General features: G+C 37.0%; 1 protein-coding gene and 1 long non-coding RNA gene across 2 annotated transcripts; one reads left to right on the forward strand and one right to left on the reverse strand.

The window, feature by feature from the left end:
* Positions 1 to 10,322: 10,322 nt before the first annotated feature.
* On the reverse strand, positions 10,323 to 17,318 carry LOC112784083 (solanesyl diphosphate synthase 3, chloroplastic/mitochondrial). The gene is made up of 12 exons (XM_025827196.3): positions 16,783 to 17,318; positions 16,064 to 16,150; positions 15,641 to 15,721; positions 15,449 to 15,520; positions 15,002 to 15,136; positions 13,577 to 13,663; positions 12,808 to 12,879; positions 12,613 to 12,698; positions 12,222 to 12,354; positions 11,898 to 11,987; positions 11,596 to 11,694; positions 10,323 to 10,759 (listed from the first exon to the last, which is right to left on the reverse strand). The coding sequence occupies exons 1-12, from the start codon at positions 16,915 to 16,917 to the stop codon at positions 10,580 to 10,582; spliced, it is 1,257 nt and encodes a 418-aa protein (XP_025682981.1). The 5' UTR covers positions 16,918 to 17,318; the 3' UTR covers positions 10,323 to 10,579.
* Positions 17,319 to 18,829: 1,511 nt separating this feature from the next.
* On the forward strand, positions 18,830 to 20,023 carry LOC140182530 (uncharacterized). The gene is made up of 2 exons (XR_011878289.1): positions 18,830 to 19,348; positions 19,603 to 20,023. It is a non-coding gene; the product is annotated as an uncharacterized lncRNA (long non-coding RNA).
* The last annotated feature ends 2,015 nt before the right edge of the window (positions 20,024 to 22,038 follow it).

The raw sequence follows: 22,038 nt of genomic DNA on the forward strand, positions 1-22,038 counted from the left end.
TTCTCGTCGCTGAGGAGTTTGGCCTTTTCCATGAAGTCCATGATCAGGTTCATCCAGGAAGGATCTGCCTGGGTCAAATGCAAAGCCACTGCTGGTTCTTTTATCAAACCCTGAATGAGAGACCGGTTTTCCGTCCCTGGTTTTGTGCTCGCCAGTTTCGATAAGAGGTCTGCCCGTGTGTTCCTTTCTCTTCGAACGTGCTGGATCGTGACCTCCTCAAATTACTTGCTCAACTCTTTGACTTTCCCCAGATATTTTTTGTAACAGTGAGTCCCTAGTTTGGTAGCTCCCATTGATCTGAGAAGTGACGACCTGCGAATCGCTACATATCTCCAATCGGGTAGCTCCGATCTCTTTTGCTAGAGCTAGTCTGCCCAGCAGGGCCTCGTATTCTGCCTGGTTATTTGGCACCAGGAACTCGAATTTGACTAAATGCTCGTATACAACTCCAGTTGGATTTTCTAAGATGATTCATGCTCCTCCAAACGTTTGGTTAGATGCTCCGTCCACATGGAGCTTCCACCGTGTGCTCAGTGTCCCGGCCGGGTCCCCTGCCACTTCTACCAGGAAGTAAGCCATGGCTTGCACTTTGATCGCGTGCCTGGGTTCATACTGTAAGTCATATTGGGAGAGTTCAATAGCCCAAGTCATCATTCTACCCGTCAGATCAGGTTTCTGGAGTACTTGTCGGATTGCCTGATCCGTCCTGAGGATTACTTGGTGTCCTTGAAAGTACTATCGCAACCTTCGCGACGAGGTCAGGAGCGCATATGCCACCTTCTCTAGCTTGCTATACCTTAGCTCTACTCCTTGTAGTGCTTTACTCACAAAATATATTGGCTTTTGGGTCTTCCTTTCCTCCCGCACAAGACCGCCGCCAAGGCCTCATCGGTTACTGCCAAATAAAAGTACAGCGCTTCTCTGTTCTTAGGCCTTGCGAGGATGGGAGGTGCCGAGATTATCTCCTTGAAGTGTTTGAAAGCCTCCTCACACACCGGGGTCCATTCAAACGCAATCCCCTTCTTCATCAAGTTAAAGAAAGGCAGAGCTTTGGCCGCCGATGCACCGAGGAAACGGGATAGCACGGTGAGTCTGACCGCCAACCTTTGGACATCTTTCACGCTTCCCGGGCTCTTCATCTGTAGGATTGCTTCCTTGTAGTACTTTACTCACAAAATATATTGGCTGTTGGGTCTTCCCTTCCTCTCGCACCAAAATCGCCGCCAAGGCCTCATCAGTTACTGCCAAATACAAGTACAGCGCTTCTCCGTTCTTAGGCCTCGCGAGGACGGGAGGTGCCGAGATTATCTCCTTGAAGTGTTTGAAAGCCTCCTCACACGCCGGGGTCCATTCAAACGTAATCCCCTTCTTCATCAAGTTAAAGAAAGGCAGAGCTTTGGCCGCCGACGCACCGAGGAAACGGGATAGCACGGTGAGTCTGCCCGCCAACCTTTGGACATCTTTCACGCTTCTCGGGCTCTTCATCTGTAGAATTGCTTCACACTTTTCCGGGTTGGCCTCTACTCCCCTTTGGGTTATCATGAATCCCAGGAACTTTCCGGCTACGACGGCGAAGGCACATTTCAGCGGGTTGAGCCTCATTCCGTGTCGACGAAGAGAGGTGAAGACATTTTCCAGGTCACCTATGAGGTCCTTGGCTCCGATGGTCTTGACCAAGATATCATCTACGTATACCTCCACCGTCCTACCGATGAAGTCCCTGAAGACCTTGTTCATTAGCCTTTGATATGTGACTTCTGCATTCTTCAGCCCGAACGGCATCACCTTGTAGCAGTATGTCCCTCCTGGCGTTATGAACGCCGTTTTCTCTTCATTTGGCCGGTGCATTGGTATCTGATTGTACCCAGAATAGGCATCCATGGAGCTCAGATACCGGTAACCCGCCGTCGCGTCAACAAGAGCATCGATGTTGGGTAGAGGGAAGGAGTTCATGGGACATGCTTTGTTAAGGTCAGAGTAATCCACGCACATTCTCCATTTTCCACTGGGCTTTTTAACCAAGACCACGTTCGACAACCAAGTCGAGTAGTCGAGTTCCCGAATGAAGCCCGCTTCTAGTAGGTTGGCCGTCTGCTTGGCCACCTCTTCTGCTCTTTCTTGGGACATTTTTCTCCTCCTTTGGGCCACTGGCTTTGCTTCCGGTCTCACGGCTAGTTGGTGCAACATGAATTGGGGGTCTATACCCGGCATGTCGGCCGGAGTCCAGGCAAACAAGTTGGCTTTGATCATCTCCATTAGGGGTTCTTTCAGGTCATGGGGTAGATTTCTGTTTACAAAGGTAAACTTCTCGTCTGAGTCGCCGACCTTGAACTTTTCGAGGTTTCCCTCTGGCTCCGGCCTGGTCTGGCGTCTAGGTCGGCAAGAAAGACGCCGGATGCTTCTTTAGACTTCTTTCTCAAGGAGAGGCTGGCGTTGTCGCATGCGACCGTCATCTCCAGGTCTCCCCTGATGGTCCCCACTGATCCATCATCAGCAACAAACTTCATCAGCAACAGCTTGGTGCAAATCACCACCCCAAACTCGTTGATGGTCTTTCTTCCTAAGATGAGGTTGTAGGCCATGGAGTCCCTTAAGACAACAAACTCCGCCATTAGCGACCTCTTCCCCCTGCCTCCGCCAATGGAGACTGGGAGGGAAACTACGCCGTCTGGCTTGATGAAGTTATCACCTAGGCCTACGATGGCGTGTTGGTGGCCCCTCAAGTCGGTATCCCGTAGGCCCAGAGCGTCAAATACATTGCAAAACATGATATTGGAGTTAGCCCCAGTGTCCACCAAGATCCGCTTTACTAGGCCGGTACCCACCCTGGCCGTGATCACCATCGGCAGGTTCTCTGCAACCTCGTCAAACCATTGATCTTCAAGGCCGAATGATATCGAGGGTACCCTCCGAGAGGGCAGCGTGGAGCCAGAGGACATAGTTAAGACCTTAGTGTCCTTCTTGCTAGCCGATTTCGATCTGGGAGGGACGTCCCTTCCGATCACCACATTTACCACAGGGAGACCACGCTCACTGTCCTCCTCGAGTTCCCGTCTTTGCCTTACGGCACGGCTTTTGTCCTCGGTTCATCGGTCCCGGTCCCTCCTCCTCGGTTCCCTTATAAGGTGGGAGAACTCGGCCAACTTTCCTTCTCGAATGGCTTGCTCCAGGGCGTCTTTCAGGTCAAAACAGTCTTGGGTCTTGTGGCCATAAACCTTGTGATAATCACAATAGAGGTTCTTGTTTCCTCCCGTCCTGTCCTTGAGTTGTCGGGGCTTCGACAAGATACCCTTGTCGGCGATCTGCTGATAGACCTCGACGATTGGAGCCGCTAGGGGGGTGTAGTTGGCGAACCTTCCAACATGGGGAAAGGACTTAAAAGTTTTGGCCGATCCTCTTTCTCTGGAGTGTTCCTTAGACCTTTTCCCGCCGCCGGATGGGCGGGCATTAGAGTGTGTGGGCTGCTGTTTATTGGCTGCCACGACCTGACTTACTTTTTCATCATTGATATATTCCCTGGCTACGTTCTGAATTTCCTACATTGTCCAGACGGGCTTGGTGGTAAGGTGTTTTATGAAATCCTCATTTAGTAGCCCGTTGGTTAAGCACAAGCTGGCCACCGAATCGGTTAGGCCGTCAATCTCCAGGCACTCATCATTGAATCTATCCAGGTACTTTCTAGTCGGCTCGCCGGTTTGTTGAGTCACTCCTAGCAGATTAATCGGGTGTTTTGCTTTGGCGATACGCGTGGTGAACTGGGCCAAGAAGGCGCGACTGATGTCAACAAACGTGGTTATGGAGCCCTGGGGGAGGGCATTAAACTAACGAATCGCTAGCCCAGCTAAGGTTACCGGGAAAGCCCGGCACCTTACTTCGTCGCCTACCCCTTCCAGGTTCATCCTGGCCTCGAAGGCCATTAGATGTTCCTGGGGATCTTGAGTATCGTCGTACCTCATATCTGTCAGCTTATCAAAGTACTTCGGCAGTCGTACTCCAAGGATCGAGTGGTGGAAAGGGGTCGCCCCATGACCACCGGTTGCCGGGTTCTTCTCGGTCTCTCCCTGCTGTGCTCTCTGTTAGGCCGGCTTCTCCTTGCCCTTTCTCTGTGGTGTTCTTGTTGTAGTCGGCTCCTTCTTCTTCGTTCTCTGTCGCTTTTCCAGTCTTCCTCTTTGGTATCTCTTTTTGGTGATCGGGTGTAGACCAGAGGATCTCGTCGTCTCCTTGGCACCTCTCTGCTTTTCTGGCTTTCTGATTCTGTCCGGGGGCTCGGAGTGCGCCTAGAGTGACTTCTTCGGAGACTCCTTCCTCCTCTTTGAGTGGATTGGGAAGGCTCTTGGCTTGGAGTAAGCTGAAGACTTTCCCGATTGCCTACTTTTCGTTCTAAGTTCTGCACCCTATGGCGCAGCTCTTGTATTATCCTGGCGCTGTCACTAGGGGTGGCAAACGGGCCTAAACCCGCTGGGCTGCCCCGTGTAACCCGCCAAAAAAGGCGGGCCGGGCTGGAAAATTGGGACCGCCAAATAGCAAAAGCCTGCCTAACCCGCACCGCTTAAACCGCGGGCTTTGTCGGGCTTTGGCGGGGCAGGGCGGGCTTCCCCGCTAGGCTTAGTGTTTTTTTAGTGAGGGGGTATTTTTACAATTTTTTTGCCAAAACCTAACTTCTCCCAACCTAACTTACAAGAGTATGAAGATAAAAATTAAGTGGTTTGGATTATGTTTATGTTACTTTGGAGACAATATTTATAATTATGTTTTAAATTGTGTTTATTTTATTTTGGAGAGAATATTTATACTTATGTTTTGGATGGAAAATTGGTTTATAATTATGTTTATTAGATATTTAAAATTACAAAAATTTTATTGTTTATGAATATAAAAAATATAATTTTTTATGCCTTTAGAAATTATAATAGTTAAAAGTAAAAAATAGAAGAGATTTTTTTATATCTTTATATATATTATTTAATAGTTAAAAGTTAAAAAAAAAGAGAATATTTGGCAGGCTTAACCCGCCGGCCCGTCAGCCCGCCGTTAGGTGGGGCGGGCTGGAATTTTGGGACCGCCTCACTAGGCAGGGTGGGGCGGGCCAGCCCGCCAAAGGGCGGGCTTCTGGCGGGGCGGGGCGGGCTTCCCCGCTTGCCACCCCTAGCTGTCACTGCCTGTTCCTCCAAAGGGTCGTCCCTCGGGTTGCCGTGGGGGGGATCTGGTGCCTTCGCGAGCGGGAGCTCCGGCGGCTACCCTACTGCCTCTGGGATCCATTTACTTCCCGCGGGGCCCAGCTCCGCCGTCAGCCCCACCACGAACCAAAACAAAGTCCATATCGGCAAGGTCCCACAAACGGCGCCAATGTTCGGTAGGTCAGTTACCGGACGATTTAGGATTACTGATTGGGTGTGAAGATGGATCCCTGCCTCGGCCTGGATCCTGGGAACGAACAGCGTAAGCGGCCGACTTTCCGGGTTCTTCGTGAGTTGAGGGGGGTGCCACCTGTAAGGACACTCCGACGCTCAAGTCAATATGGTGCGCAGGTGGTAAGGAGGAAAAGTAGTGATGACGTACCTCTGGAGAGGGGTAGGACCCTCCCTATATATACTGTGTCAGAGGTGGGCCCTTCATGGACAAAAGACCCACCTTCCGCGAAGTTTCCTTTTGCTAGCTATCGCCAGGCGAGCTGGCTCCTAGGTGACGAGATGCTCGGGTCAAGGTCCAGGTGCGTGGTGCCCCACAGAGCGATTGTCCGGATTCGACAAAGACGCGTGCCAGTCGTGTTGGCCAGTTGGGCTGGGTTGTAACATGTATAATCATGTTGAATTTGCTTTTAATCTTCTCTCCGTTGAATATTTTTTTGAATCCTGTGATTTAGAGTTAGTTTATAATTAGATTTTGCATGATGGGCTGAATTAGAATATGGCTTAGGTCATTGGAATCACAATAACGGAACAAAGAGACAATGTATCACAAGAAAGACACCAATATTAATATTGTTTATATTAATTATATTTGGAGGTGAAGATATTTTTTTCTCTTTTTTTAATCAATTTAGAACATTTCCATTATATTAAAGTATTATTGTTATTATGTTATTAAGCTTTTAGTCTTTAGTAGTGTTATTATGAAACTATTTTAAAATGTATTAACTATTGTTATTGGTGTTGAATTTGTTTTTTTTTACTGCTACAAATGTCTAACTTTACAGTGCCTGTATTTAATCATGGTGAGAGACTTGGGAAAGATAGTAATGAGGTGTTGCAGTATTTGGATGAAAATGTACATAAATTTCTTCCAATGGATTTAGATTTAGTGAACTTTTTTTTATCTAGAAGAACTACTAAAGAGTTTAGGATATACTGATTATGTTGCAATGTACTGACTAGAACCCACAGTTCGTAATTTAAAACTTGGACTTCATGTGATTAAGGAAGATTCTGAGATAAATGATTTGAGAAATAATTTATTAGCGAATGACTGTCTAGATTTTAATTTATACTTTGAAAACCCAATTAGTGAGCTTTGTTATGTTAACGAGGATTTAGGTCAGGTTTCCGGTCAAGTTAATGATTCTTCCTCCTTATCCTCATTTGATAATGATGACGGGAGTTTCGAAGATGAGGCATACAAGCTTCCTTCAGATGCATACAATGAGAGTAGTGACATTGATAGTGATGAAGGCAGAGTAAAGCTAAGGACGTTTACTAAAAAGAAGAAGGTTAACAATTTAGCAAAGGGAAAAGATGATTGTGGTAATGAGAAGGGTAGTGTTGATTAGAAGGCTACTAGAAATGTGAACACGGACAAGAAAAAGGTTGATTCAAGAAAATATGTTAGGAAGAGAAAGAAACGTACAAGGCCCAACTTTAGTCCTAGTGGAGGGGGTGATGTTGGAGTTGGTTCAAGAGACAATATAGGTAGACAACACCTGGACATAATGGTTGTAAGGTTCAACTCAATTCTAGGTAAGATAAAAGTGGGTCAAGTCACACTAAGGGTGTTGAGCCCATTATAGAAGAGGTTGATTCTGAAGAAGTGAAGTAGTATGTTGGGCACGGATTCCATGTGCCGTGTGTGTTTGACTTACCAATGTGCATATCATTTAGTTTTGGCTGACCGGTGCGCTTGTTGATAAGGAGTCATTGGATTATATATGCTTTTTAATCTAATGGTAGAAATTTGTCTGAATCTAATTTCATATGATTGGCTAGTAATATTTTAGTTTACTTTTGTGTCAGTGAGGTAACTTTATAATATTAGTTTTATGATAGTTATTATTGTTAAATTTAAAATATTTTGTGGTATTATATTAAAAAAAATTAAAAAATCAAATATTTAAATTAATTCAGTTTGACTTTGGAACCTTAAGGCTCAATTCTCTCAAGCTCCTCGGCGACGCTCACTTGAACAACGGGAAGAAATCGAATGGTGGAGCTTTAGCTCTTTCTTTCCGTTGTCGTCGGCGGGGGTGGCGGCGGCGCCACCGCCGGCGGTTACTCTGATGAATCCGGGGGCTAATTCAGCTGGTTCTTCATCGTCGTTGTCGCCACTGCCATCAATTGCGCCTTCAGTGGCACAAAAGGAGAGTAAGTCGTCTTCTTGTCACAATGGTTTGTGTAAAGAAAATTTGGGTGCGGTTGCCGGTGTTGTTACTGCCTGTGCTTTTGTTCTTGCTTTATTTGCTGGTGCTTTAATTTGGGTTTATTCTAAGAAATTCAAGCGTGTTAAGAAATGGATACACTTGGTTCTGAGATTATTAAGATGCCTAAACAGTTTAGTTATAAGGAGTTGAAGGTTGCTACTAAGTATTTCAATGCTAATAGGATCATTGGTCATGGTACTTTTGGTACTGTGTATAAAGGTGTTTCAATGCTAATAGGATCATTGGTCATGGTGCTTTTCTGGTTCTACACAAGGAAGCACCGAGATTCACAGTGTTGAATGGTGGAGCTTTAGCTCTTTTTTTCTGTCGTTGTTGGCGGTGGAGATAATGGAAGGGGACGACAAAGGAAGGAGAGGAAGAGAACCTGAAAGAGGAGACGGCTTTTAACAATGAAGTGAAATATATTCGTTTAAAAAAAATTAAAAGAAATTACCCCTATTTTATGTGTAATTATGAAGAAGACCCCACAAAAATATATATTTTGATTTTGATACATTTTAGCTTATTAGTGCGCCAAACAGCATTTTGGCATTTCGGTGCGCAAACTCCTTCCGTGTACTGAATCCGTGCCCTAGTATGTTTATGAGTGAAGTATTTGCCTTCCCTGCTTCATCAGATGATGAGGGAGGTAATAAACACAAATGGCTAGAGCACGAAATCGGTTATGGCTATAAAAAAGTGTACTTTGAGTTGGGTATGGAGTTTGACACAATGGCCGAGTTCAAGGAGTGCTTGAAGAATTATTTTGTCTATGAGAGAACGAATCAGAAAGAATTAGGACGACGTGTGCTGAAGAAGGATGTCTGTGGTTAATCTATACCTCATATAATTTTAGAGATTGTTGCTATCAGATCAAAATTTTTGTAAATAACCATACGTGTGGGAGGGAATTTGGTTCTAATCAGGCCGATTGCAAGTGAGTTGCAAGAAAGTTGGTTAAGGTTTTGAAAATTCGGCCAGACTTGATAACCAGAGAGGCTAAGGTGCATATGGTTCAAGAGTATAACGTGCAACTGCATGACGAGATGATCACAAAAGTCTTGAAGGCTGCAAGAGTGCAAGGGAACAAGTAATTGGAAAAGAAGGAGAATAATACAGTAAAATACAAGACTACTTGAGTGAGCTGTTAAGGAGCAATCCGAATTCTACTGCAATGATGTGGACCATACCTCAACCTAGATTTTTATATATTTATCCATCAGAAGATGTGATTACACATTTGTAGTATAATGTAATTTCTTTCAACACTATGATTTTAGATTAAAATGATTTCAAATTCATTAACATAAAATATAACCTTACATAAGTTTAGTTACATCTGAAAAGCATTACGCAGCAACATAATTACCACAAAATGCCAAAAATAAAGTTATGATAACTACTTAGGGCATGTCCTAAAGGCTAATGCAAGTATGATACTAATTAAACCCAAAATTATAAGCCTAAAACATTTGAGATAATATTTACTACTTTGGGATTCAATTTCGTTTTGAATTTTCAAATCTGATTCCATCTCTAACTCCTTTACTCTATGTTCTACTTCCTTCAATTTTCTTTCCATTAAAATAGCATTCTTAAAAATAATGTTCTCATCAGTAGTTTTTTCAACTAATACATCTAGCCACTTGAAATACTTGTAATGTGGAACGGATGCCTGAAAATTAAAAATTTTGATTGTAAAAATATAAAATTATATAACTTCTTTAGATTTAAAAAATATACAAAAAAAAAATCAAATTCATGCAAAAATTATAAATCAATACTTGCATTATAATTAGGGCATCTCAGGAGAACCTATTTGGGTTAAGTTTTGTGCAAGATTGGAAGAGAATTGCGTAGGTGTCCAGGTGACATTTTGAAGACATGAATTTCTTCTTTCTTGGCTGCCCAACACTCCCAGAAGAAAAGGTGCAGCTCCTACTGTCTCCGCCAACAATATAATCACGTAGAGTGTGACTCCTAGTTTGTGAAAAATGATCTCCATGGCTCATGGTGGTAGCACCGTAATCGTTAGGGTTCTACACAAGGAGAAAGAGACACTTAGGGTTCTATACAAGGAGGAAGAGACACTTAGGGTTTGCTTATGTTCTCTACATTTGAAAGAGACAAAGTTATATTTTTTAAAAATTGTCAAGGGTCGGATTGGGTGATTCATTAATATGCCAATCCAAGCTGGCACTTAATGGGCACATCACCATCTTAACATGTCACGTATTTACATTCCATTAACTCCAGAGATAGATTTTTAATAGAAAGACTAATTTGTCTCACGAAAAAAAATATCAGAGGTCGAAAAGTAAATTTTTTTTATGGGCCTTGTTGTCCTTCAAAAAAATTGTGAAGAACCAAGTTAGATATTCACTATTTTTTTTTATACCGGGAGTTTTGTGTGAAATACAAAAATATTGGGGTTTTTCTGAACTTTTTCCAGAATAAGGGATAAATCTAAATCGTGAGGAGCAATTTCATCATGACTAATTTTTATTTTTTGAAAATTAAAAAATTGAAAAGGTGAAATAGTAATTTCTATTCCTGCAGTACCCTATACATGTGAAACACTAAAATGCATAATTTTGTGGGAAAACATAATTCCCACCAACACAATATAATTTCCGACATTTGATAGAGCAAAAGATGTTAGAAGTTGAAGTGACATTATTCATACCAATCATTTGGTTGAAGGGACTTTGATTACAATATTTTATTCACTATAGGAGTTTCTGATTACAAAATTTTTTAAAATTATAAAGGCCTATTTAAAAATAGAGGGAAACTATCAAGCCTTAAAAAAGAATTAAACCTAAGGAACATTATGAATAACAAAATTGGTCCTAAAACAAATTATTTCCCCTCAATTTTGGGGGAACAAGTATAGAAATTTGAAAAATTGGAACAGAATAATTGTTAAAATTCCTGAATGTTCTCATTTTATTTGGTTCTTGTAATGACTCTCTGAGTAAGATGTACAAGGGCTCTCCTTGATTTTTTCACTTCCTCATCATCACTGTCTGGTAAGGAATCAATTGCTGCTGCTGCAAGATTAGCATGCATTATGGCCAGGTCTTTTGTCCTTTGTATACCTCTGCTCTTTCCAAGGTACTCAAGAGCCTATATTTGCAAATATACAAATATACATTAAACATGTTAGCGGGAAAATAAAAAAAGGAAATTACAATACATAACTATGAACTTTCCAAGATAACCCTAATATATTTGTTGCTAAAATGACAAGCCCGCACGTCAACCCGCATGATGCAAAAACATGATATCATGATCACAGAAAGAATGAAATGAACTTCAAATTAACGACTACAAATTATACTCAATGCCATAGCAGAACTTGCTACAGCTCAATACATCTGAAACATTTTGGGAGGCCAAGAATCTTGGTATATGTCACATGCATACTTGCTCTTACTAAGTTACGTTATATGATAGTTGGAGGCTTCCTGGTACTTAATAATAATCTATTCAGCCTAAAGTTGTAAGTTGTATTGAGAAGTATAATATGAACACTTGTTCATCATAAATGATTATGGTATATCAGATATTTGATAATGGATGCATGTGCCATGTGTTAGCATACAGGGGTCTTTGAGTGGCTGACACTAACACCTATCAAATAAATGTTCTTTCTAGGCAGTTGGACATATGCAATACGTTAAGCTTGGGGAGAGTTGATCCTTGACATTAACTCATTAAGCTATCAAAACTTTTCATCCATTTCCATCCCAATTCTTACTTAAATTAATTAAAATTTTAACCATAAGACAAAATAGGCACAAGTATTTTTCATGCTTCTAAGCCCAGAGGATTATTTAATATTTACACGTTATTCCAATGGAGATACTATCAAAATTGAGCTTTGTCTTAATACAGGGTAGTTATTAGTTATTACTTTCCAAAGGGAGAAAATATTGATGAAATCAGTCACATTAACTTACAATATCAACATTGTCAGGGTTGTCAAAGCCCTTATCAACAACTGCACGCAGCTGAGGGAACTCCTCCATTGCAAACAATATTGGAGCAGTTACAATTCCCTACCAAATTGGATAAATAGTGGGTCAAGAACTCAGTATCGAAGAAAGGCAGAAATCAAGTCATGAGAAACAAGAATGGACATGGATAATGCATTTGACAAAATGATCAAATTGTGGATTCATATGCTTTCATCAAAATATTTTAAACTACATTGGAGATAAAAACTGAGGACTAATGAAGAATCAGAAGTATTTGAAAGTACATGGCGAATGTCTGACAAAGAACCCTTTCCAAGGGAAGCCGATGTGCCTGTGAAATCAAGCACATCATCTATCAACTGAAACGCCAATCCCTACAAAAGAGGAAAGGGGGGTCAGAATGTGCTGTCCAGAAAAAAAATAAATTCACAAACATTCACAATAAACAAGAACTGGTATATAAAAAGATATCAGCTGAAATGTTGCTCCGATGCCAGATAAAATGAAGGGCACACGTTAAAGGCTAAATGCAATATCTTTCTTTCTGTAAAGACTCGGTATTTAAAAGTGTAACATGTACTTAAAAATGAAAACCCAAGTATACAAACCAGATTTTTTCCATAGTCAAAAGCAAGCATTGCAACTTCTGCTGTTTGGCCAGCTAGGATGGCTATTGCCTTGCAACTATTTGAAATCAATGATGCTGTCTTGTAATATGTCTTCTGCATATAATACTCCATACTGAAAATATAAACGATTGTTAGAAATCCAACAAATGCGTCCAAGACTTGCCCCTAATTATGTATTCGTGCAAGAGAAAATCAAATAAACTTTACTATCTATCTAACTAACTAATAATTACATTGGGAAGTTTTAACACAAACCATAAGTAATTCAGATATAGTGGTACAAATTATGTAGAATGAATATAAACTTCCCACGTACAGGTCCTGTGTACAGAGACCATAGAAGCATAGTCGTCACAAATATAACACATACCTACACCGCTGATCTGCTGTCGTACTCATTTGCATGGTCTCTCCTGTTACAAGATGTTCTACAACTTTTGCCAACAAAGATACAACCTGCAGAAGTACAGTCCTTAGGTAAATATAAGGTGTTAAGTCCATAACTATTTTTCTCATCTTTATATTTTTACTATACAAAATATCAGCCACATGCCTTGGGTCTTACCTCTGTGTTTTGCAGAGAAGCCAAAGCAACACAAGCCCTAGAAAGCAAAAAATCCCCAGCCAACACTGCCAACTGCATCAAAAGTTACAAAAAGAAGGGTAAACTACCAAAATCGCCCCGAATTTTGAAAACGCTGACAATTACACCTCTTACTTTAGTTAACGTTAAAAATGTCCTCAAAATACTTTAAAACGCAACAAAAATACCTACGGTTAAATATATATTCTCAAAATGTGCATTAGAGATCAGATTTTGATGCAGTTTTTGCAAGGATGATTAGAAACACGAAACATTTTTATCCTTAAAATTTGGAGATTTTATGCTATGTAGATTTTTTTGCGATTTTTTTTTTGTTAATGGCCAACAGTACTTTAAAAAAATGAAAAAAAAATCTAGAGATTGAATTTTGATACCTTTTTTGTATGTACTTTATAAATAATTTATCCGAAAATTCATACAAAATTTTGGTTCAAATCCATAAGCGGTTTGCCAAATATAAAAGTCGTTTGCCACTTATAAAAAAATAATATTCTTTTTGGTTATTTTGTCGCGTTTTATAACATTTTGAGGATATTTTTGTCATTATCAAAGGTGGAGGGTATTTTTGTTAGTGCTTTCAAAAATGGGGAGAAATTTTGGTAGTTTCCCCTAAAAAGAATATAGAAAAGCAACCATCTCAGAAAAGTTGTATCAACTATGGAAATATCATTAAACATTTGAGAACAGATCGAAAATACTAAGTAGGTAATATGAACACAACTTAATATACCTTATTGCCCATTACAAAATTTAATGAACCAATACCACGCCTGGTGTCTGCATCATCCAGAACATCATCATGAAGAAGACTAGCCACCTGTGGCAAATTATAACACCATTAGTTTGGCAGAAATCCACCCCCAACTCCCAAAACAAATAAATAACTTAACATTACGAATAAATAAAACAAGCAAAAGACAGAGTCAAATTGCAACAAAACAACTAGTTAATATCACTGGGTGCTCTCCCTAAAGACTTAAGCAACACTAACTCATTCAATAGTAGAGGCGGCAGGAGGCAGCTATTTTAGTAGACAGAAGTCCACAAAAGGTAATTTTATTGTCTTATTAAGGGAAAATAGAAAGACCAGGAAACATGATCATGTATGGCTTGAATGAAAAGTTTTTGCTATAGATATTAAAAAAACAGTAATTAATGGATATAGTGATTAAACCAAAATGGATGGAGATGTAAATAAAATAAAATTCATGCTGGATGGACAAAATGGAGGTGTGCTATCAAAGTTGTTTGAGATTATTTCTTTTAAAAAAAATAAAAAATTCCCACTAAAGCTTAAGGATAGATTTTACTCCACAACTGTCTACTCATTGCTATATGGGAGTTAAGATTGTTCGGTAAAAATTGAACAAGAAAATAAACTACACAGTAGCTATGTGATAGAGATGAGGATGTTGCATTGGATGTGTGCCTGGGTGGGCATACTAGAAGAGATAAGATTTGGAATGAATGCATGATAAAAAAGTTGGGGTTGCACATATTGTTAAAAAGATGGTACAATCTCCGCTTAGGTGATTTGGATATGTGCAAAGGAGACCTACAGATACCAGAAAGAGGAGACTGGATGGATGAAAGAGGAGGAAGACCTAACTGTGGTGAAATTATTAAAAGATAATTAGATTATAAATGGTGTAAATTGATATATGGTTCACAACAAAACACTATGGTATTGTGTAATCCATATAGCCAACTCGACCTTGTGGGGAAAAAAAAGGCTGAGTTGTTTTTCTTGTTGTTTATGCATTATCTTATGGTCACAGTTATCTTTCAATACTTTCCACACATGGCTAAACCTAGAACACATTTATAAAATTATCTCGCGCTCAGCCTAAAAAAAGGAATTTTCCCTTAAAACAACTGTAACCTGCGGGCAGAGATCATAAACACAATTCCATGCTTTGTGCAGACTTAAGTATAAGACATTTCTTCTTCCAATTCTGACTACAAATTAATGAGCTTAATAAGTTCAGATTTATCTATTTTATATTTCATAGGAATTCCATCATACAATCATAAGCCAAAGAAAAAATATAGATCAATAACCAACTACCATGTAAGTTCTATTTATTCATAAGAGAATCAACACTGTCAAGAAAGTATCATTTATTTAATACAGCACATTTTCTGAAGGACTCACATGGATCATCTCTGTTATTTCAGCTATGCATTGCTGTCTTGTGCGTAGATCTGTCGCAACACTGCCTCCTTGGTCGAAATGATGAGGTGGCTTGGGTGTTGATAGATTTAATGCTGTTGACATCAACAATAAAACCTGCAGAGATATACATACATCAACCATACCCTGTATATGAAAGCATAAGGACAACAGAAACATGTTGATGCCAAATCCACTTTCCACATAAAATTGATAAAGTAAAATATGGCAATAATGCATCTTGATACTTAGAAATACTAAAACAAGGAAAAATTGGAGCTTTAGTTTGTAAAACCCTTGTCCATCGCACAGTCTGAACATTTAGGTTTCCCAAATATTTCCAAATTCCAATATTATAAAACATAGAAGAAAACATTTTTGGATAAGAGAATAACCATTAGATCAGATTACAATTAAAACTATTCTTACAGTTGGACGAAATCTTTTTCCTTCCACCCCCATTCTGAAGAAGTATTCAGCACTTGAGGCAAGCTTAGGAACCTGTCATATTCAATTTCACCATGAGCTACACCTGACTTTAAACAGAAATAAGTTTTGAAATTTTTTGTTACTTCCAAGCATTTGCATTAAAAGTAAATAAAAAACTTACAAACTTAATACCTCAGCAACTACCATCGCTCGCAAGTTGTTAGCAACAAGTGAGAGTTCATCAGCAACCATGGAAAATGGATCAAGTTCATCCTGACAAGTAACAACAGTACATATGTCTCAATAGAAGATTAGGAATGTGAAAATCATTGAGAAATGTAAGATTGAAGAGACATTCCCAATTAAATTCTTAAAAGGTATGATGAATAAGTTAATCTCTACTAGTCGAACTAGTTTAAGCTTCTCTGGAGAACATCTACAGTTATGGATATCCTAACAGTGAAATTTATAAATAATGTAGCAACTCAAACAGATTTTTTGAATTCTGTTCTGCAATGTAGAAGCTTCTATGTAAAGAAAGTGAAATATATATAGCTTTAAAACTATAAGAAATGGGATTCAGAGCAGTATAGCAGTGTGCATAAATTAACTAACCTCAGAAATGGAGTGGCTTTGTTGATGGATTTTATATCTGCTACTATGCAATGCTGGCAGACCCTTTGTAAAAACAAAACTTCTGACCTGCATCTCACAATTAAAGCATTAGTAAAGTAGATTTCTCCAATTACTCTGTTAATCAACCAAGTTTCAATAGCATCAATCTTCCTCAGCCATAATATTCTAAAACTAGCACAAACTGTAACCACTGAAAATAAATCTCCATAATTGGTAAATTCAAAATTCCTTCTCGTTAACATAACTATTTTCAGCTAGGTATTCATTTTTTCTTTAAATCGCAATCATTTCCCCTTACTTCACAATTTAAAAAGAAGCATTAAACAAATTCATTGGTCTAACCCGCCACTTACCCTGACTCCTGTAGCAAGAACCACTATTCATGATTTGCTTCATATCAATTTCAAACTAGTGAACAAATATGAACCTACAATAATCATCTAGGTATGAAGTGCCTAATCCATCTTATATTGGAAGTAATAATTTAATCATTAGAGTATTGCGATTTTGAAACCAAACATTGTGGAAGCACTATGATTATGCTTATTGATAGTAATAGAAAATTCAGAAAACATAAACCGATTCCAAATTTACTCGTGGCTCCAATCGTTCCAATGAGTTGATTAAAAGGAATTAACTACTTTTAGATCCTAATTACAAACACGAAGCAAGGTTGAAAGCAGGGAGAAGACATTTACCTTTTCAGCAGAGCCCATAGATGAGTGGTGTTCGTGAGAAGCAAGAAATTGGAGACTACGGAACCGACTTCCATTGAAGCTACCGCCGCCTCTGAGATTTCTCGAAATCCGTGACAGTCCGCGATAAAACGACATGGTATTGGAAGAAACGGCAGTTGAAGTTAACGGTCAAAAGAGAGAGGCAGAGAGCACACACGACCGCCCTTGTTAGTTACTGGTGGATGCCGGCTGACCTAAGGCTGATGTAGGCGGCGTGGAAATGGAACGCGTACGTCGGCGTCGCCGGCGATATAGGCCGCCGTAAGATTTAGGTAGCGGCGCGTTCAGGACAAAAGAAAAGGGAGGAGGCGTGAGATGGATTGGGGAGAAGAGAAGAGCACACAGCAGCTACCGGCAGGAGAAGAATTGGTATCTGGTCTCTGATGGTGTGTGGAGTTATGAACCTCACAGTTATTTGGAGTTTTACTTTCTTTCTTTCTTTCTTTCTTTTTTCCTGTGTTTCTAACTAAAATCACAATAATAATAATAATACGGATTTTAATTTTGAAGAGTTGAGAGACAATATAAAATATTTTATATAATTATTTAATTATTTTTATTTAAATAATTATTTTATTATATATATATTAAAATTAATTATTAAAATTAAAATTTAATTTATTTTTATTATATATTTATTTTAATAATTAATTTTAATATTTTAAATATATATAAAACTGTTTTTGAATCAAAATTAAATTTAACAATACATAAATAAATTTATGTTATTATAGTAGTCATTACATTTAAATATTTTTTAAAAAATATAATTATATAAAATATTTTATATAATAATTTAATTATATTTATTTAAATAATTATTTTTATTAATATAACGTTACATGATTAAATATATATAATTTTTTATCAAATTATATTTAATAATGTAAAAATGAATTTATGTTATTATAGTAATCATTTCACTTAATATTTTTAAATAAGTCTGATCATTTCTAACTCTCTTCTTTATTTTTTTTCATTAACGTGCCTTTTTCTTATATTTTCTTAATATTATTTTTTGTTGAAACTGTTTAAAATTTAAACCATTCTTTTGTTCTCATTTTTTCACTCTTTTGATCTAAATTTTCAATCCAAATTTTTAGTTTAGCTACCCTCACTCTGATTTTTGTTTTCCACTGAGAATCCTTGTTTGCACACTATTAATTCTTCCAAATACACTATTCTCTAATTATCTTTCAAGCCAATTCTTCTCAACAGATTTTATTCTCTTATTCATCGCCATCAATGTTTTTGTTTTGTTTCTAATAATAAATTCGAAAATGCTACGTTAAAATATAGGGGTGAACGCGGATTAAATTTGATATAGTCAAAATTTTAATTCGATCCGCACTAAAATCATCAAATCGGATAAGATCCAATAACCGCAGTTTTTAAGTTTGGATCCGATCCGCACATATACGAATCGGATCGGACCGAATATTGGATATACTTGCAAAATGCAAAAATATTTTTAAAAACTTATTTTTATTAAAAATATCATAAAATTCATTTTTTCTATTCTTTTAAAATATGTTTACTTTTAAAATAATATTGAACATATTTTTCTTAAATAATAAATTAAAATAATACAATATATATGATAATTATTAGTTAAAATAAAACATAGAAAGAATATTTACTTATTTATTTTTTTATTTTTGTGAATATGCAGATATGCGAATACCTACACAAAATTCGCAATCCGATCTTATTTGTGTGATCGGATCCATATCTAAAATTTTCGGATCATATTCGTATAAACTTTGTTGATATACATATTAGATCCAATTCACGAACATCCCTATTAAAATATATAAACTAAATGGCTTCCTTCTCTAGTACTTGTCTAATATTTGTGTTCGAATAACAACAACAATTAGGCATTTCAAGATCTAATCTTCTATTAAGTACTTTGCGCTCTTAATTTTCAGGAATCAGAAAATACATCTGGATGATAGGATGAGTGTTAAAATATTTTGACTTCTTGCTTCTGTTAGAGAAAAAAAGAGGATCAGGCAATTAGGCAAGGTATAAATAAATGGGAGCTTCTGTAGTGGCCAAGTGTTTAAAGTGGCTAAGGTGACTATGTGATATGTGATTTGTGGACACGTGTAGTGGGAGTTTGTAGTTGACTTATATTATGAAACACGGTAAATTCACTAATGACAGTAAAACTAATAACAGTTGATAATAGTAATAGAGGAAGTGATTAGAAATTTGAAATTTTGATTTGGAAAAAAATTTATTGAGGAAAATTAAAAAAATTTCAAAAATATAGTTAGAGTTTCAACAGGGAATTTAGTTGAATGTAGGTTTAGTGAGTCAAATTGAGTGGTTTTTCTTGAAGGCTCTTGGTCTCACTTTGTGGCCCGCGGTCGTCATCGGAGGTAAAATCCGGGACAAGCGTCGTGAGTCATTGGCGGCGTACCTGTTAAGCGCAGATCGGAGAAAGTTGTGTGCGTGGATTCGGCTATCAAGGTGTCGGAAGCGGCTTGGAGGAAGGGGTTAATAGGCGCTATATTCAAAGGTATGTTATCATCATTTCTCTCTTTGCCCCGTTGTTCTTGTTGAGCTCTTTGGTTTTTTTGTTAGTATCTTGGATAAGTATAGATCTTGGAGGCATGCTACTTGGTCATCTTTGGATTATTATTGAAATTTTCATGAAAGTGTCCAACCTCTTTTGGGTTCTTAATTTGTTAATAACAATGTAATATAGGTTTTGTATCCCTTATGTTCTGCTTGTGGATTTACTATTTTATTTTTGCATTACTTGTTGTGCAGCCATCAGAGTCAGGTTTGAGACCAACTCAGGATAACGAAAAAAGATCTCGCCTCAAAATTGTGGGACCAGCCAGGACAGCATTTCTACGTGATGAAGGGAGCTTCGACGATCATAAACTACAAAGGACAGTTGGTGAACTCAACAATTCAGCATGACTAATAAAGTCCAAACACCTTTGGTGTCCGGTGGTTATGCCAGAAGCTCTAGATCATTATATTTTATACGTTTGATGAGTAAAAACCTTTATGTATACTTTTAATTTGACTTGCAGAGATTGTTCGTCTTTTTATTGTACAAGACCATATGTGGTTCGATTCTTCCAAATGGTTTAGGAGAATTTACGAATGCTATGGTTGTGGACCTATCCTATAGAATTCTCATGTTCTAATTCCTTATTTATATTGATTAAGCTAACATGAAGATTGATTCTTGTAGTTATTTTGTCACAAATTTAGTCGAATTAGGCCACAACTATGGTTAATTTTAAGGGGGAGGTTTGGTAATTTTACCTGTAAATTAGCTCTCAGACATGATTGAAAGTGTTAATTCGGGTTGAAATTTGATAATGATGAAGGTCGGATGCTTCAATTATTTATTGGAGGGTGAGGTGGAAATAAAATGGATCTTGATAAACTTTAGTCTCTGATAAGTTTATGAAAAAACTGCAGTTTTACTCTGCATCAATATCTTTTTACGATATGAAGTTGAAATAGTAGATTAATCTTCTATTTTTTTTTTTTCCTCTTTAGTTCGTTGCTGTCATTGTTGTAGAGTAGCTTATGCCTGATGTTGGAACAATGTATTGCTTATGATAGTGAGTATGTATTGATGTATTCAACTGCCTCCAATAGGACTTCATTGGTGTCCCCTTTTTTTCCTGATTAAATATCAGCTATAGATAGTTTGTTTGGGTGAGCTTTAAGAAAATATTTTTTTTAATTATTTTTTTTTTAAATTTTATAAAAAAGTAAAAATAATTTTATGTTTAGATATTTCATATAAAAAGATTTTTTTATCTATTAATTATGTTTGTGTATAACAATATAAAAATATTTTTTTATTTATTTATTACGTAAAAAACATCTTTTTTAAAGAAAAAAGATCTTTTAAAAAAAGATGTAAATTATATCTTCTCAAAAAAAATATTTTTTATTTTTTTAGTATTTTTATTTTTATTACTAAAAATTTGTCGAACACGTTAAAAAATTTAAAAAAAATCTCTTTTATAAAAATAATAACACCCAAATAAACAGATAGTGGCATTTAAAATCTGCAAGAAGCTGAAATTTTGATGTTTTACTAATAAAAATAGTCTTCAGGGTCCGAAGTTAGCACTTAGCACTATTATCAAGTTATATATATATATATGAAATAATTTACTTTCTATATCATTGATAGAGAAAAGTTTTTCTTTTTTGAAATTTTTGAGAAATTAAATAATTCAATTAATTGTCAAGACTCAAAAAATGCTTTTGAATCATGAATTTCAGGTGAAATTAGTATTTTTTTTTTATAATAGATTTCTAATAGAATTCAAAAACATTAATGCTTTTTAATATTTGGCATAAAAAAAAATTAGAATGGATAATAATAATAAAAAAAAAAATTTGTTACATGTATCTTTTTGTCATAAAATACTTTAAAATGCCAATATTAAAGAATGGTTGGAGATGATATACTATGTGAAGTGTTAGAAGACATATATCTAAACAGTGAAAGTATTTTGTGATGTATTATTAAATGAAATATATCTGAATTAAGGAAATGTAAATGAAATTATAAAAAAAATTAGAACTCCCATGTTATTTTTAAATTAAATATTGTTTCTTGGATTAGAATATATTTTTCTAAGAATAATATTTAAAATTTAAGATATTATTCTTATAAATTTGTCAAGTTATTTAATTTTTAACAAAAAATAATTAACTTCAAATAAATTAATAACAAAAAAATGAGACTTCCAAAAAAAAGTCAATACATTGTATAAGTATACATAAAAAAACCCTTTTGTTAAGAAATAGAATTTTCAGAATAGGAATAAATAAATCATGGATAAATCTAAGCGATTCTTTTTTAAACTCAAACGATCTTTTCCTAGACGTTCGCCTCCGATTCAATCGGAAGATCGAATTGATTATAAAAATATGATTTTAATTAGTCGATTTATTAGTGAATAAGAAAAAATATCATCTTTCATTTTTTTGTAAATAATAATTTTTTTTTCAGCGAACAAGCATGAACATAAACATGCACTTTGAATTACTCTACATCTCATACCTAATGGAATTTTACAATATGGGTATTCAACTATTGGTTTTTTGTACGACCCACTGCATATAAATTAATAAGAGCTTTTTTCCATTCATAAACAGCGCACATGTACGGGTGAAAAAAGGCTAGGTGATCTGTAGTTTGGTTTATGTTTAGTTTGATTT

This window comes from Arachis hypogaea, chromosome 20, assembly GCF_003086295.3.
Source record: "Arachis hypogaea cultivar Tifrunner chromosome 20, arahy.Tifrunner.gnm2.J5K5, whole genome shotgun sequence".
Classification (NCBI taxonomy): domain Eukaryota; kingdom Viridiplantae; phylum Streptophyta; class Magnoliopsida; order Fabales; family Fabaceae; genus Arachis; species Arachis hypogaea.

Bases quoted from the DNA above. Each gene is read 5' to 3' on its own strand.
- LOC112784083 (XM_025827196.3), bottom strand. From the start codon at position 16,917: ATGTCGTTTTATCGCGGACTGTCACGGATTTCGAGAAATCTCAGAGGC. The intron at 11,988-12,221 runs GTTTGTATACTT...CCTCTTTTGTAG, and splicing joins TTGACTATGGAAAAAATCTG to GGATTGGCGTTTCAGTTGAT. The intron at 10,760-11,595 runs GTAAGTTAATGT...TTGCAAATATAG, and splicing joins ACCCTGACAATGTTGATATT to GCTCTTGAGTACCTTGGAAA.